This window comes from Lipotes vexillifer, unplaced genomic scaffold (assembly GCF_000442215.2).
Source record: "Lipotes vexillifer unplaced genomic scaffold, Lipotes_vexillifer_v1.1 scaffold821, whole genome shotgun sequence".
Taxonomy (NCBI): Eukaryota; Metazoa; Chordata; class Mammalia; order Artiodactyla; family Lipotidae; genus Lipotes; species Lipotes vexillifer.
Window position 1 is genome coordinate 595,455 of NW_006799328.1, and position 17,641 is coordinate 613,095.

The 17,641-nt window shown below is 34.7% G+C and overlaps 1 protein-coding gene across 1 annotated transcript in view; it reads left to right on the forward strand.

The window, feature by feature from the left end:
* Positions 1-17,641, forward strand: part of LOC103089250 (rab GTPase-activating protein 1-like) — a gene marked incomplete at its 3' end in the record, with an annotated part of 136,319 nt that overhangs the window by 44,307 nt on the left and 74,371 nt on the right. The window contains exons 8-9 of the mRNA XM_007471609.1: positions 5,072-5,174; positions 8,638-8,804. Coding sequence (XP_007471671.1) covers positions 5,072-5,174; positions 8,638-8,804 — 270 coding nt within the window. The remainder of the gene's footprint in view (positions 1-5,071; positions 5,175-8,637; positions 8,805-17,641) is intronic.

The following is a 17,641-nucleotide window of genomic DNA, read 5'->3' on the forward strand; positions in this document are numbered from 1 at the left end:
CAATATTATTAATTCGAGTACCATGATGGATGCTTTTGTTTTCTTAAAAGCATTTCCCTTTCTGAATTTTTCCTTCTTGATTACCTTTCATTAGCAAAGTATATTTACTATAGGAGTGGTACTTATTTAAGGAATGCCCTTGAAGGTTAATATATATTTAAGAGTTGGTATTTGATGTAAAAATAGCAAGCCATCTTAAATTTTAAACAGAAATACCTGCTAATATTGCAGTTAATGAAAACATTTACTTTGTGGTTTAGAAATGTTATAGGAAATAATTATCTTAGTATAAGTATAAAGTTTTTTACTTAACTGAGATTTTTTTAGGTAGCATTACATGTTTTCTTCCTTTCAGCTGTATTTTGCAAATGTCAGTTAAATACCACAAATTATATCAACTTTTTCTTTGAGTTATTTCATGGTAACATCACATGGATTTTCTACTGGTAGTAGAATGGTTTATTCAGCCTTTTTTAAGGACCTAATTTTGTGCCAAGTATTGTGTGAAGTGCTGGTGTTATAGACATGGTAAAACAGTTCTTACCATCTGTGGGTTCATAATCTTGTGATGGAAATAGATCTTTTAAGTATGTAATGACAGCAGTGGGTTAAGTGCTCTCATAGAGTTGGTACAATGAGCCATAGAAATACAAGGAAGCACTGCATGGGTAGGTAAGGTAGGGACAACCAGTTACTTTAAATGTGAAAATGAATTAGGTGTTGGTTCATCTCTCTTCCCTCACTCTTTACAGCATATCAGTTATGCAAGTGGTTTTACTTAAGGCAGGACATAGCATTTTGGAGCCCTGAAAATTCCGTGAGGAGGTAGTTTCAGGGACATTAAACACTTATAAGCTCCTAGATCCTAATTAGTAATGATTTTTCAGAGTTTAAAAGATTAAGGTGAATCACTGGCAAAGATTTTTCTGTGAAACCTAAGTTTAGATTATATAGAGTTACAGACCTGGCATGAACTTCTGATCCCCCTTAGTCTTAGTGTCTTGATTGTGGTGCAGCGCTCCACCTTTAAGAGTCCATATTGATATCAAAGGACTTGTTAGCACTGAAGCTCCTGGAAAGAGCAGTGGGCTTACCTGTGCCACAAATAGTTGGTCAAGTTGGAGGGTTTATATGTACAATTATGAGCAATTGTGATTTGTTATTACCAATGCTATTAATCTTCATGCTATCTTTAATACACGGTTATTGAGCTTTAGCTAGATTACATCTAATAAAAAGGAACTTGTTACCTTATAATGAAGACTATGGGACAGTTCTGGTTATTACAGGTTATACCTTTGTAATCACCTGAAATCATATTCCTTGTAACTTTGCCTAATTAGTCTTGGTTCTGCCCTCTAGAGCCAGATGTTAATACTTTTTTCTAATATGACATCCAAATACGTGTACACTTTGAAAAACAAATTTCACCTTGCACTTTATTCTGACAAACTTTAGAAGTGTTTAATTATATTTAATTTCAGAATTTGTGAGACTTTTCTGTTTGACTTGAATAATTTTTAAGCAATGCTAACTTTCTTCCCTGAATGCTAAATAAGCAAGATGAGCTGACACTTTTCTATAAATTTATAAATTTTGTTTAATATAAAATCTACATGAAAGAGAAAGTTATACTTATAAATGAAATATATTTTTTAGTCAAATAGCCAAATTACTTATATATATATTATACATAGTCTGTAAATAAAATCATATATAAATAAAATTAGTTAGGTTGTTTTGTGGGTACAGATAACAGACTCTCAATTTTCTCCCAGTAGTGAGTGAGAATAGTTTGGTGAAGATACCTATAGTAGGAATAAGGAAATGAGAAATTTTGATTCATAGCCATTGGTACCTAGGAAAAGCCTAACAGGAATGTACCAAAAAGCTGAAAACTAGGTAGAGTCAGGTTTCATGGAACTAGAGCACAACTTAAAGTCCTATACAGCAGAAACTAACACAACATTGTTAAGCAATTATACTCCAGTAAAGATATGAAAAAAAAAAATCAAGTCACAGAAGACTAAAAACAATGTAATACCATTTTTATAAAAATTCAGAAGCTGGTAAAATAAAATAATATTAAAAAAGAAAAGTCCTAGAGATGCCACAGAAAGTTTGTGGATCTTCACAATTAACTATTTATTGACATTAGGCTAGTAGCTGGACTCACAGAAATAAAATTTACATTGTAATCCAATATACTTGTAATCTTTATGTATAAAAAAGCTAAAGTAAAATTTTAATGAAACAATTCTTAACCCTTACATGTGTGATGAAATCTGCAATTTTTTTCCTCTACTTGACTAAAAAGTCTGGTCATAATCCACTAAATTGATTTTTTATGATCCACAAATGGGTCACAAACTGCTGTTTGGAAATCATTAGCCTGTCAGCTCCATAAAGTCAGGACCATTTTGTTTTGTTTTCCTTGCTGGATACTCACAGGTATAGAGCATGACTCACAGTAGGCTCATATTTGTTTAATGAATGGATGGATTAGCATGAACTTACATTTTTTTATTTTTAGTTTTTTGTGTTATCTCCTCCTTCTGATGCCATCTGTGTGCTTTACCCTGCTGTCTGCCTACTTGACCTCATAGCTTCAGCTTACTCATAGCTTGACAGTAGTTCATTCATGGCTTAGTATGAATTAGCATGATTCTTCAGCTTATGTTTCCATTGCAAAATGCCATATTCTCATTATATTTCCCAGTTTATTTTCTTAAGAAGAGGGCATCTGGTGGTTCCAGCCTGGCCTAGTTTGGGCAGAGGCTTTTGTTGTCCAGATGTCCTTTACCTGATGTCCCTGATCTTGTCAGCCTTCCTGGGGGATCCAGGGCATGCAGAGGAGTCAGGAAAGAAGTCTAGAGCAAAGATTGTGACAGTATCTTCATAAGGGGATGGGAGCAAGCCAGGCTATGTAATAGAAATGTCTAGTTCAAAATCAAAAATGACTTGATAAAGAGAAACTTCTATTGAGGGCTTTTGATGTGTAAGACAGTATTATTGTGGTTGTATGTTGTGAGGACTAAAAAGAAATAAAAATATGCTTAATTTGGTTAGGCTGTTTTGGTTACAAGAAACAAAGATTCACTTAGAGCACCTTAAAGGCAAAAGAGGTTATCGATCTTCATGAAATTGTACCTAAACCTGCAAACTGGTCTCTATCTGGTCTCTTCCTGTCTGCCTCTCCTGCCATGGGCTTACTCTTTCTGTGAGACTCTTTATTGCTGCCCCTGCCCCTGTTCTCTCAACCTCTGGTGCTGCGGCCCCCCTTCCGGCTTTCTGCACCTTCTCCTCTCTCCCTCTCCCTGCCTCCCTTCTTTCCTTCTCTTCCCTCTTTCTCCCTTTCCTCCCCTTCTCCCTCCTTGCCCTTTTCTCTCCCTCTCTGCCTCTTCTCTACCCTTCTCTTTCCTCCCCTTCCACTTGCCTCCTTTGTATCTGCCTTTGTTTTTTGACTACAGGATTAATTATTTTTAAGGATTTTTTTGGTGTTTGTTTTCTCCATTTCTCTCTTACCACTTAGCAGTTTCGTAGTACTCTGCTGTTCTTTATATATTTTTCCGTACATTAAATTCTGTTATAACTTCATTTTGTATGTGGCCTGACATCACCTGACTTCTTATCAAAACCTTTCAGCCCCACTGCTAACTGCCCACTTTCCTTGGTATTTGTTAATTGAAAGAAAGAATTTGACTAGTCTAGCTCATTTTTTTGGACTCAAGCATAGCACGAGCTCTTGTCCAGAAATGGACTGGACTTTTTTGGGTCAGGTGCTCATTCTTGTTCTGAACGTCTAATTAGACAGCAGAGAGAGAGGATAGGCACATGGAATGGAGTGAGGGAGAGAGAGAAAGATATGAATATATAAGTGTGTTGGAGGTACTGAGTGGGTTTCCTTTACATGGCCCTAAGTGTATTTCACCTCTGGAATTCAGGGTCCCTGCACTTAAGCTATACAATCTGATTAGTGAAATATCATGAGTACACTAGAAAAATGTACATAGTAATTGCCAAATGACTACAATAATTTCATAGGGATTCAGAGAAGCATCTGTGTGGGGGAAATATTGAAAAAAAGTTTTTTCTCTTTTAGTCTGACCCTTTTTGTACTCTCCATTTATAATATAAGGAAATCGGTACAGAAAATTGAAAGTACTGTGGATAATACTCTTTTGCACGTGCACATATTTGTATGCGTGTGCTGTTCTCCCACGGGACAACCTCTAAGCTCCCCCACACTACACACACACACACACACACACACACACACACACACACAACACACGCACACTACGTGTTGCCTTGCTTTCAAGGCCACATATAGTTGTGGAGTTGCTGCTTTAGCGAGAGTCAAGAGCTGGCTTGGTAAAAGTCTTAAAGAGTGAAGGAAATGAAGAGGAAGAGGAGAAGGAGAGAACAGAAGGAGAATAAGTATGAGGGTAGAGGGAGAAAGTTAATTACCTTGAGTGCTGATTACAAACCAGTATTAGTCTCCTAATACTGATTGTTAGAAAGTGTACCTATATCTGGCATATAGGCAATAAAAAGTATTAACTTTAAAGGTATTCATTGTGATAAAGTACATTAATATTTTAAGAATATATTAAAAATTAGAACATTAGAAGAAAAATCCTAACCTGTTTTCCTGTGATTAGCTATTAATTCAGTTTATCTATCTTCAGTGAGATCCGTAATACAGTTTTAATAGAAACTTCCTATATCCTGTATGTGTAGGTATGTGAGATTTTGACAACCAGCCTAAGATAAAGTTAAATATAACTTCATACCAGTATTATGTTTTTGTGAGTCAGCATGTAAGGGTATACCTCCTTTTATCCAAGAGTATGTGCCTCTAAATAGAAACTCTGGAGAAAGCTGTAGGAGAATTTAATATTTAAAGAAATGCTTCTGTGGGATGAAAAAAATTTACAAAGAAAATAAGTCCCCTGTTTGACTGTGAATTCAAATTTTAATAAATTGGATTGCTTAAAGTAAGATATAATTTAAAATGATGATTTTTTGATGTATATATTCTCAGTGATTCCTGTTTGAACTTTTATAGGAATCCATGGGAAAGAGCTATGATGGGAGAGCTTATGTTATCACCGGCATGTGGAACCCCAATGCACCAATATTTCTGGCACTTAATGAAGAAACCCCCAAAGGTGAATTTTCTTAAAAAAAATCCTTATTATTTACTTTAAAATTTACATTATGGACAATATTGTTTTGCCATGTTTAAAAAAATTCTGGTGCTCATTTTAAATGGAATTATTCTTGTTTTCATGCTTTATACATCTATGGGGAAAACCTCCACTATTCTAAAGAAAGCCCCCCGATGATATGTGGATTAATTTTATTACATTATATTAAGAAAGTATTGGGGCTTTGTGTTTCATATGTCATTATAGAGTTGTTTTATTTAAGGGGGAAATGATGGAAGAATATGAAAGAAATGATGAAGCAAATTCTGGAATTTTTGCATCTCTGATAACTATATTTTAACTTTTTTTCTCTATATTCCAGATTACTTATATCTTTTCATTTACTATTATTCATTCCAGTCTTTTGACCTTCGGGAACTTAGTAATGTATATTTAGGATTTCATTTGTGGCAAATACTTTTTTCCAAGTTGTTTACCTTTTCATTTTGTTTAATATGTTAGTGTTGAACGGAATTTATAGATGGTAAGTAGGCTCATTTGTCATTATTCCCATTGTATTTATTTTTATTCCTACTTTATCCAGATATCTGTTAATTGCCCATGTGGTTTTTTTTCCCCCCTCCACCATCTGCCATTAAACTAAAATTTAGTTTTATCTCATGAGTTATAATCTTCTACTAAATGCTTTACTATGATTCAACGCATAATTTATATTGAGAAAATAATGAATCAGCTTGTTTGATCTTTAGTTTTATATTATTTACTTTGTACCCACAATAGACTTTTGGTTAAAGACGGGAGCATTAGTGAATACTGATATGGAAATATAATATATTAATGAAGAGCATTAAATGATAATTATTTTTGAATTTCCTTAATAAAAGTATTTACCAGTTCCATAAATTGCATGCATTTGATCACACATCAAGCTATGTCAAACTGAGGGCTAAAGGAGAGAAAAATAATGATGATTATGTAAAATTTAGCTTTTCATATATTAGGAATAAATAATTTTTACACCACAGTTTTTTATTTCTGGATACAGACTTGTGAATACCAGTCTGTAAACTTCTTCCTTATAATCATTCAGAAAATCAACGTGAAAATGGAAAAAATAAGCCAGTTGATAATTTTGAAGTAAAATATAGAAATTTCAAATAATAACTTATAAAAGCACTTTTTACCTGTTCTTAATGTAATACATAGTTCAGTTTCATTTTGTATTTTAATACCTATTTGGTCCTCAATTAAAAATAATATATTTCAGGGACTTCCCTGGCGGTCCAGTGGTTAAGGCTCCTCCTTCCAATGCAGGGGTTGCAGGTTCGATCCCTGGTTGGGGAACTAAGATCCCACATGTTGTGCAGTGTGGCCCCCAAAAAATAATAATAGTAAAAAAATAAAAAAGAATTAATGTATTTTAAAAATTACATATTTTAAAATTTATTTGTTCAATTAAAAGAAACTACATAGTACTATATTACAATAATATTCTAATGCAAAAGATAATGTGTTTTAAATTTAAAATCATTTCATATGCCACACAAAAATGTTGACCTAATTTCTTAAATTTTTAAATGGTGTTCTTGAAATTATAAATTACTCAGAGGAGTCATGAATCAAAACTACAAAAGTTGAAGCCCTGAGAGATGAAATGTCTTGGATCTTTTCACTACGTCAAGTTGTATATTGTATTCTGCGTTTTTTTATTTTCCCTAACCCCTCTACTTTATTCCCCTTAGACTTTATAAGGTCCTTAGGTCAAGTACAATGTCTAGAGAATCCTAATTCTGCTTGAATTGGCAGATAGAATGCTTGTATTTAGTACGAATGTAATACATTTTTTGTTGAGTTTAATGATATTAATAGAAGTGTAGTTGATGAGTATAAATGTTGTATAATGGTTAAAAAGACACTATTGAAGGTTTCTTCTAATGGTGGGCTTGGTTATTTGAACTTTCCTTTAACTGAGAACTGAAAATGGTAGACAATATAAATTTAAAAAATATTTTTAAAATAATGAAGAGGGGCTTCCCTGGTGGCGCAGTGGTTGAGAGTCCGCCTGCCGATGCAGGGGACACGGGTTCGTACCCCGGTCCAGGAGGATCCCACATGCCGCAGAGCGGCTGGGCGTGTGAGCCATAGCCGCTGAGCCTGCGCGTCCGGAGACTGTGCTCCGCAACAGGAGAGACCACAGCAGTGAGAGGCCCGCGTATCGCAAAAAGAAAAAATAGTAATGAAGTGACAAAATGATATGGAATAAACAAACCACAGTTTCAAAAATCCCAATGAATTTCAAGCAGGGTAAATAGAATAAAATGAAATCCATATTTCAACCTATCATAGCGAAACTGAAGAAAACGAATAGACACTGGTCTAGAAAGTCTAGATTCAAATTAGAGGAAGGCTATGGTGAAGAAAGCATTTTAAATAGTAACTGAAATTTTGACTGATAACAGTATATTGTTCTCTAAAAGCACTTGCCAGGACTCTGATATATATTTTATGTATATAAAATATATATGCATAGTATAAATATGTAGTGTGTATATATACTCTATGTAGAGAGAGTATATATGTGTATGTGTACTCTATATGTTATATATAGAGAGAGTATATATAGCGTATTTTATATGTTATATATAGAGTATATATATGAAAATTACACATTAGAGCTTTGGTCAATGATTTTCCTGATGGTTAATATGTATTATGGACAATGAGGGTACTGACAAATCTCTGGGGACTTCCCTAAAAGCATACAACATTGAAATATTAATAACATTTTCCCAAACAAATTTAACATAATGAAGGTTGAGCATCTCTTCTGATATGACAGTCTTTCCTGTGCAACTCATCAAACAGACCTAATAATTTCTAGTATCTCTTTTTATGAAATGAAAGGGCAGATCTTTGTGATTTTCCAGGTTTTTTTAAAAACCTGAAAGATAGTTTTAGTGTAAAAGACATTCTGAAATTTCTATTTTATTTATTTTTTTATATTAAGGGCCTGATTTTGAGAAGGAAAAATTAAAGTTGTCAGAGGAGATTTGGACATTTGATTAAGGTGGGATCAGGAGTGTTGAGAAACATACTTGGGAAACTTGGTTACTATTTAAGTGACAATAAAACATTTAAAATTAAACATAGCAGGTAACAGGAGTATAAAGAACCTTAACCCAGGCTTCCCTGGTGGCGCAGTGGTTGAGAGTCCACCTGCCGATGCAGGGGACACGGGTTCGTGTCCCAGTCTGGGAAGATCCCACGGAGCGGCTGGGCCCGTGAGCCATGGCCGTGGAGCCTGTGCGTCCGGAGCCTGTGCTCCACAACGGGAGAGGCCACAACAGTGAGAGGCCCATGTACCGCAAAAAAAAAAAAAAAAAAGAACCTTAATCCTTTAACTTTGTTTTCTTAAATAAGTAATAATAAAGCTGGCATAAAACACAGAAAATTTCTACTGCAGATAAACGAGTGTACATGACCGTGGCAGTGGATATGGTAGTCACAGAGGTGGTGGAGCCTGTCCGCTTTCTCCTGGAGACAGTAGTACGCGTGTACCCTGCAAATGAGCGATTTTGGTATTTCAGCAGAAAGACTTTCACGGAGACTTTCTTCATGAGGTTGAAACAGGTAGGGCCTTTCTGTTCTTTTCACATAATACATTTTTTCCACCATTTTTTCTTTAATGCCAACATAATTTCTTAAATAGCAATAAAAAGCAATAGAATTCCTCAGATAATCAAATGATAGAGTCAACCAACAGAGTATTTGAAAAATCCATGTGTAGGTAATGTCAGTTGAAAAGAAACAACTAGTAATAATTATGTAGAAATTTGTTTTAGAAACCTGTAATGTGTACCTGTAAAGTATCAACATACTTAATAGAAATAACGAATCTATATCTAAAACAGCTTTTCTTCCTTTTATATACAATTATATAAAACCAAAAAGAAAGGGCACAGAAACATCATATCTTTATAAAGTAATAGTAAAAAAATTATGAAGTAATACATGACTAATTGTTATAGTTATTTCTACCCATATAATATGTGAAGGTGTTGTTTGACTTATTACTAAGGTTATAAAATTATTTTAATATTAAATGAACAAAATTAGGGTTTCTGTGAAGTTCTTAAATTAGGCAGTATTAGTAGGTAAAATACACTTTTTGTTATGTAATGAAGGAAGAAGGTAACAGTGAAAAATAATTTGAATTCTAGTAGTGTCCATTTTATGAAATCAGAGTAAAATAATTCTATTTGAGTGATGGAGAAATCCTTTTCATCCTGTTTAGTGCTCCCTCTCTCCCAAGTTTAAAAAATGCTTGTTGCTTCATATGCTATAATATGCAAAATGTAATGTGGTAAAAGCAAGCATCAGTTCAGTGAACAAATATAGAAGCCACTTAACCATTTTCATATTGAAAAAAACTTGTCATTGCTCAGTTAGGCTTCATATATTAGATGCTTTGAAATTGTTGTGGTTTTCATCTTTCATAAAATTATTAGAGCTGTGGTTTGACACAGCTTTTATTACTGTGTAGACTGTTTTTTTCTTTTAGTTTTTGTAGCATATTCTCATGAATATAATATGAACAATATTTAAAATTTTAGTGTCCTGAGCATATTTTCATGTTTTATTCTGAGATATTTTTCTCCCTTACTTCTTTCTTTCTTTTCTTTTGTTTTGGTAGCTTGTTAATGACTATCAAAGAATTCATTTGTCATTTTGAGCCAAAGGATTATTCAGAGTTGCATAAGAGTGAATAAAGGAGCTGTATACAAAGTGGTTGTCATCATTCTAGTGACAATTAATAAATTATTATGCTGTGAATTTTTCTTCCTTGAGACTTGATAAAAAGCTAGCTTCCCCCCTCCCGCCCTGCCCCCCCAAATTAGCTCTCTCTCTCTCTCTCTCTCTATATATATATATATATATATGGCAAGATAAACAAGAATACTGGAATTCATATATTTATATAAATTTCAAGAATATATATATTAGAATGGATTTTTATTATTAAATGTTATTTTCGTATTTTTAAAACTACTGACGTTGAGTGACTGAGTGGTAAGTACCATGAGTTAAGAATTTCTTAGTACTAAAACATTAAAAATACTATTTGAGGCCATTTCATGTAAAATAAAAAGATTAAATTGGATTCACTTGTAATATTCAGCTCCAATAAATGTGAGACTGATTTAAATGAATATCAGATAAGAACATGGTTTCTAAGTTTAGTGGTATAATTTAATTTCTTTAGTAGATATTGTGCTAGTCTGTTTATTATTATTTTTATTTCTTCTTGAGTCATTTTTGGTGATTTGTGTCTTTCAAGGAATCTTCAGTTTAATCAAGGATATTTAATTTATTGCTTAAAATATTACCTTTTTATTTTTAATGTTTTTAGGATCTGTAGGATCTGCTTTTATTTCTGATATTGGTAATTTATATATTCTTTCTTATTTTTTGTTTTATCAGCCTAGGTAGAGGTCTATTAATTTTACTGATTTTATTCCCCCCCAAAGAAACAGATTTTGGGTTCATTGATTTCCCTATTGTTTTTCTGTTTTATCTTCTGTTGATTCCTTTTGCTTTCTTTCTTATTTCCTTTTTTTTTTCTGCTTTGGATTTAACTTGTTTTTCTAGTTTCTTCATATGAAGATTATATCACTGATTTTTTTTTAAACTTTTTTTCCTAATATCTTTTAATTTTTAAGGTTATAACTTTCCCTCTAACTTCTCAGAGTTGTTAAAAGAAAACTCTTTCCCTTACTACTATTCATACCACTTCATTTCTGACACCAGATGGGTGAGTGTTGTTTTTCCTGCAATTAATTCTCCAACTGGACACCAACTGTATGGCCTACAATACAATTATGACACTAACTACCTGGAGTAGGCACAGACCCCACAGGTTAAGGGCTCAGTTCCACAAGACTGTGCCCCTCCCCCTTACTTCAGACACCAATTGCAAGTCCAGGTTGTCACCTGTGTTTCTGACCAGCCAGCCATAACTTGGAGGTTCCCACAACCTCCTCCTCAGGTTTGATAATTTGCTAGAATGACTCACAGAACTCAGCAAAACAGTTTACTTAGTAGATTACCAGTTTATTATAAAAGGATACAGCTCTAGAACAGCCAGCTAGAAGAGATGCACAGGGCAAGGTATGGAGGAAGGTGTATGGAGTTTCCATGCCGTTTACAGGCTCGCCACCCTCCTCTCAGTACCTCCATGTGTTCACCAACCCAGAAGTTCTCTGAACACCTAAATTAGGGTTTTTTATGGATGCTTCATTCTGTAGGCACAATTGAGTAAATCACTGGCTATTAGTGATTAACTCAAGTACCAGCTCCTTTCCCTTCCCTGGAGGTTGGGGGAGTGGGGCTGAAAATTCCAGCCCTCTATCATGTGATTGATTCCTTTAGCATCCATCTCCCCCCCCCCCCCCCCCCCCCCCCCCCCCCCCCCCCCCCCCTCAGGGGCTTTCCAAAAGTCACCTCTTTAACAAAATTCAAGTGTGGTTGAAAGAAACTCATTAGGAATAACAAAAGATGCCCCTTTTACCTTTATTGCTCTGGAACTATTTCAGAAATTGGGATAAAAACCAAATATTACAACAAAAGATGTTTCTTTCACCTTTATTGCTATGGCACTGTTTCAGGAGCCAGGATGAATACCAAAATATATATTTCTTATTATATCACAGTATCACAGTTGTCATGATGAATAAATATGAATTTATGTAAGGCCCTTTAGGACAGTGCTTGTCACCTGGTACATATTCAGTATATGTTAGCTATTATTGTTTTTATTAATGTTAATTAATACTTGTTTGTCTTCTATCTAGTCTCTATTCTTTTTGGGCAGAATCCTTTGTTTCTTAAGCCTAAAAGAAATGAATGAATAAATGAACCAATAAATGAATAACTAACTGATAGAAAGGTCAGGATTTTGGAGTGTGGTAAGGCAGAGGAGGGCATTTTAGTCAGAGACAAGAGTTGAGTCAGGTCATAGAACTCTGATGTAACATGATATGTTCAAGATCTGTAGGAAATTAGATATTGCCGAAGCATCGGTGGGCATGGTGGGTAATTATTTGGAATAGGTAGGTCATTACCATGCTTAGTCCTTTATCCTCAGATTGGGAGAATTTTAAGCTGTGAATGACACTATATTTATAATTGGGAAAGGTCACTCTGACAGTAGTGAAAAAGATATTGCTATTGGAGGCAATAAATACGAAGTAAGAAGGCTATTGTGGCCAAGATGAGAAATGATGGCGTGAAGAAAGGCCGTGGCAGTGGGGATAGTAGAAAAGATGAATTTGAGAGGCCTTAGGGAAGTAAGAATCAAGATCTGGTGTTTGATGTGACATGAGGTTGAGGGAAAACGAGGGGTCTAGGATTACTTTCAGGTGACTGGGTGGTTGTTGATGCTTTTGATTGAGATGTTACGGAGTCCAAGCTTTCTCTGCTCGCTGCAGTGAATCGGGGACGAGGTGTTGAGGCAAGGAATATGACTTCATTCAGAAAGCTGGCAGACGGAGAAGATGCCAGGCTAGTGTCTCTGATAAACCATCTTATCGGGGTTTGGATGCCAGCTTCTTTTATATCACAGAGAGGGGGAGGAGATGAGTAAGTAAAGTCAAAAGGCCATAAGTTTTGCAAATACCCTGTGGAATGGCCAGCCTCCGTGAGGGGATGTGTTAATTTCTTCTTTCTTGAGACATCCACAGGTGGGTGGGGTGAGGTTGTCTCCCTTTGAACTGAACAGAGGCACTTTAGTTTAACATTCAGGCGGAGGGGCAGGGTTCCCTGAGGCAGGCCATTATGTATGATTATAATAACAAAAGCAACAAAAAGCAAAGGTTAAAGTCAAAGAAACAGATGGAACCTGGAGTCCCATTTAGCTTTTCCCTGTTACAGAAATAGACTTTCAAGGAGAAATGTTTCGAGACTCATGAGGAAAGGTAGCGGAGTTTCAGATATGCTGAATTTCACATTTCTGTGGAACTTTTAGGTTTAGTAAGCAGTTGGATATTTGTACCCTAAGCTTGGGAAATAAAGATTTTAAAAGTGGTTAAAGCTTGAGAATTGTGACTAGAAGTAGGTAAATTACCCTGTGGCCAAGTGTTGAATGGGGAGACATTGAAAAGATTGGTATAGGAAGAGGATTGAGCCAAGTGAATGTAGAAGGATAAGCACAGATCTAGGGGTAAAATCACAAGAGCATGAGGCCAGGAATGGCGAGGGAGGAAATTGTTTCCAGCAGGAGAGAATGCCTTAAGCATCAGGTACTTCAGGAAGGTTAGCTAAGGATTTGATTGGTAAATAAGAGACAAAGATCTTAGACTGTAAATCTTGGACAATTTCAGAGGAGTAGTGGGGTGGAAGTTAGACTGCAGTTGATTGAGGCTTGAATGGGAGACAGAATGTCATAATTCACCTCTGCAACTGGGAACAAAAGAGAAGCTGGGTACAAATCCAAAGTATTAGGGTACACTTTATTTTATATACAACTTTTATATACAAAGTTAGAATTTTAGAAAATTCAGTCTCTCCTATTTTTCCTGGGTTTGGAAGTCAAACCCTCTGCTAGTGATTTTGCTGAATGAATACCCATCAAAATGTGGAGTCAAGTGCTGAAAACCTTTTGTTGCCAACATTTAGAGGAATGGCATAGCAGATATTTTGAAAGTGAACTAATTTCTTTCTTCAGAAATAGTATAATTAAGAAAGTATGTACAAACTGGCAGCTAGTAGATAAAAAAGTTCTGGAGGTCTAATGCACAGCTTAGTGATTGTAGTCAGCAGTCTAGTGTGCCGTTTTTCCACGGGTTTCTCAAGGTTGATTCAGTCAACCATTAATCAGTCTGTGGCTCAGTCCATGGATCAGTTCCTGGTTGGTTGAATCTGTGGATGCAGAACCTGCAGATACATAGGGCCAACTGTACTATGTCATTTTATATAAGGGACACAAGCATCCGTAGATTTTTGTGTCCATGGAGGAGTCCTGAATCCAATCTTTCCATAGATACCAAGGAATGACTGTACTGTATTATAAATTTTAAAGTTGCTAATAGACTAGATCATAATTGTTCTCACCACAAAAAAGAAATGATAATGATGTGACATGATAGAGGTGTTAGCTAATGCTACAGTGGTAATAGTATTGCAGTATATAAATGTATCAACACGTTGTACACTTTACACAATGTTATATGTCAGTTATATCTCAATAAAAAAATTATGCATCACTTGATATTTTCTTTTTTAAAAAAATTTATTAATTCATGGGAGGACTTTCAAAACAGCTGAAAGCAAAATTAGAATTTTGGAAGGTTCTGCTGCTTCAAATTTTATGTGCTTATTATTCTGTCATTTCAAAGTGATTTTTTAAATGACAGTTTTGAAGTACCCTAAAATAGAATTCATATTGAAGATACTCATAACTTTAAACTATAGTGACATCACCTGTTGCTACACTTATAAATTGCCTAAGAAGTAATTTGATGAATTATTATTTCTTCCTTTTCCTATTACTGAAAATAAATGCTGTGAGTCCCATCATAAGATGTTTATTGGCAGGATTTTTTGATAGGAAAGTTATAACCTTTGTAGTAGTGCTTTTGTTTTGTTTTGTTCTATAATTTTAAAAATCATAGAATAATTTTATATTCTTCTGGTTGTATTTTGCCTAAAGAACGATAAGACATTTAGGTGTTACTGCTTACTTTCAGATTTGCTTTGTATTGTACTGTAGAGTAGATCTTACTATGAGACTACATCAAAGGAAATAAAATTGAATAAAGCAGTATTTCATTCTGGGTACTGAAATGAGAATAGGTCAGTTATTATAGACCTTCATTGAAAACTTGAGGAGTTATTAGTTGATTGAAAAGGATTTATTCTGAAAAATTAGTATTTAAAGATTTGAAATTGTAAGCCAGAAAGGAGAGAATCCTTATGTACATATACTCTTTTGCAATGCATTTAAAAAGTAATATGCCAGTTGTTAAGAAAAGCAAGATGACAAGCACAGTGACTTGGGATCCTTTCATTAAGTATTAGCATCCCTTTCCCTTGTCTTCCATTTGTGGAGTTTAAGAAATTACACATTACTACATTACCAAGGCCACATTACCAAGTGGCCTGTTAGTGAGGAATAAGTGATCCTCGTATCTAAAGACTTTTAGTGTGTTGAAGATTTAATAAATAAAACAAAAGGCTTATCACCTGGAGAAAAATGTGACAAGGAAGAGCTACTTGGGCATGATGGGGCAGTAGCAACCTAATTGATATTTAATAATGAAATTTTGCTTATTTCATAGTCAGATATACTTACTTTAGGTCCAGATAATATTCTTGTACTTAAGACTATGGTCTTACTCTTAAAATACTACTTGTTTGAAATTTTGAAATGAAATTATTTTCTATGGACAGAGGTAACTGCTTTTGTTCACAGTAATGGTGTGCAACATTTTTAGCTGTGTTGTTCTTCATAAAAATATTTTCTACTTTTTGCTTGTGCCAAAATGCAGTAAAAATTGATAACAGCAGTTATGTTAGGCATAAAAGAGTAGAAGCATATGGAGACGGGAGCTTGGAAAATGCAGCACTTAACTTCATTGAACTCAGTGATCTTTTATTTTATAAATTAGGCATTTATGAATACTATAGAGTTTCAAGAAAAATAGGAGCAGATTTAGCTGCTTAAATGAAGTTAGTGTAAAATAGAGTTCAGTTGTCAAGGGGTCAGCTGAGTCAGCAGCATTGAAAACATGTAGGGGGTGGTTCTTGAATTCTTGCTTAATTTGGGGATGTGTGATAAACTACAAAGCACAATTTGAGGCAATTATAGAGAAAAAACAGTGTTATGAAAAAAGAAATGCTTATATAATATTCATTTTAAAGATACTCTTAAGAAATGTTGTTTACATTAGATTAGTTTAGGAAATCCAGAACATTTTGAGGCCAGCACAACATGTTTTAGTGTAGATTGACATTTCTTCAGATACAAAGCACATGTTGTAGAATTAGTAAGGTTTAAATAATTTAAATAATTTCTATTAGCATATCTGATTATCATGATGAACAAATTTTCTGAAAAAAAAATGTGTTGCTGCTTATTATGGAGATTTTTAAACTCTAATAATAATAACAAATTAAGTTATGTTTAGTTATTGGAGCATCTGGCCTAAAAAGACATAGTGAAATTTACATTTGATTGAGAAGGAATCACCTATTCCAGTGTAGATACATAGTGTATGTGGGTTAATAGTATTCCTGAATTTTTTTTTCATCTCTAAAATTCTATGCCATTTGAATTAGTGAATTATAAAAACAGTTTTTAGCACAAAAAATTCCATGACTGTTGTAGTCAAGTTAATTCAAAGTTAATTTATAATATCTATTGTAGTGGCACAGCAAGGATAAGATATTTAAAATACAACCTTACCCCCAAAGGAACTTTGTGTCACCTCCTATTAATAAGGAAATATGTAAAAATTACCATTTTACAAGGAGGGCTATGATAAATACTAGGTGAAAATAATGTACAGAATGCTGTGGGGTTTAGAAAAAGAAGGGACAATAGTAGTAGAATGACACAAAGTGGTGGTTAAAAGGAGTTCCTTTGAGGGTATATGTGAGTCGTTTTCTGTGATCACAGCAGAGAAGGAATATTGTAGGGGTGGAAAAATTTTCCCTTCTTCCCTTTTAGATTCTTTGGCTTGTCCAATATTTAAATAAATATAAGACAGATTAACAGGAGGAAAATTTAATTATGTACATATGGGAGCACCATAAAGATATGAAGACACAAAAGGTTGCTGGTAATTGAAACTTACATACCATCCTGAGCCAAAGAAAGGGGAAGGATCTATGGATACAAAGGGGAGGAAGGCCATTCACAGGAAGGGAGAGGAGATGTTTGGAAAACAAAGGTTGCCCTGTTACGCAGGTAAGTTTCTTAGGTAAGAAGGTATCTCTGGTAATAGCTCTCTTCCTTTGCTCTGTAAATTTAGGCAATTGAGGGAGAAGTAAAAGAGCTTTCCTGAATCTGCTAGGTTTTGATTGTCTTTAGCTCAAAATATTAATCCTTATGCTTGTCACTGAACTCATGTTTGGCTGCTCGCCGGCTCGAAAGCCAAGCTCGAAAGCCAATACTCTCTCGAAAGCCAATACTCATTTAGAAAGGAAGGGTTGCTTTATTCAGGAGGCCGGCAACCTGGGGAGAAGGCAGACTCATGTCCAAGAACCAACTCCTAAGATTCTGCTTGACCATGAAAGTTTTTTAAACGGAGAAAGGGGAAGTTAATCACATTTAATCATTTGGAAGGGGATCAGAGTCTGTGTTATCTTCCACTGTGTCCAGACTTTCTTCTGATTGGTTGGTGGTGAGGTAACAGGGTGGTGTTCCAGGAATCTGGTGCTCTACCTGGGTGGGGGGCCATAGTTCCTGC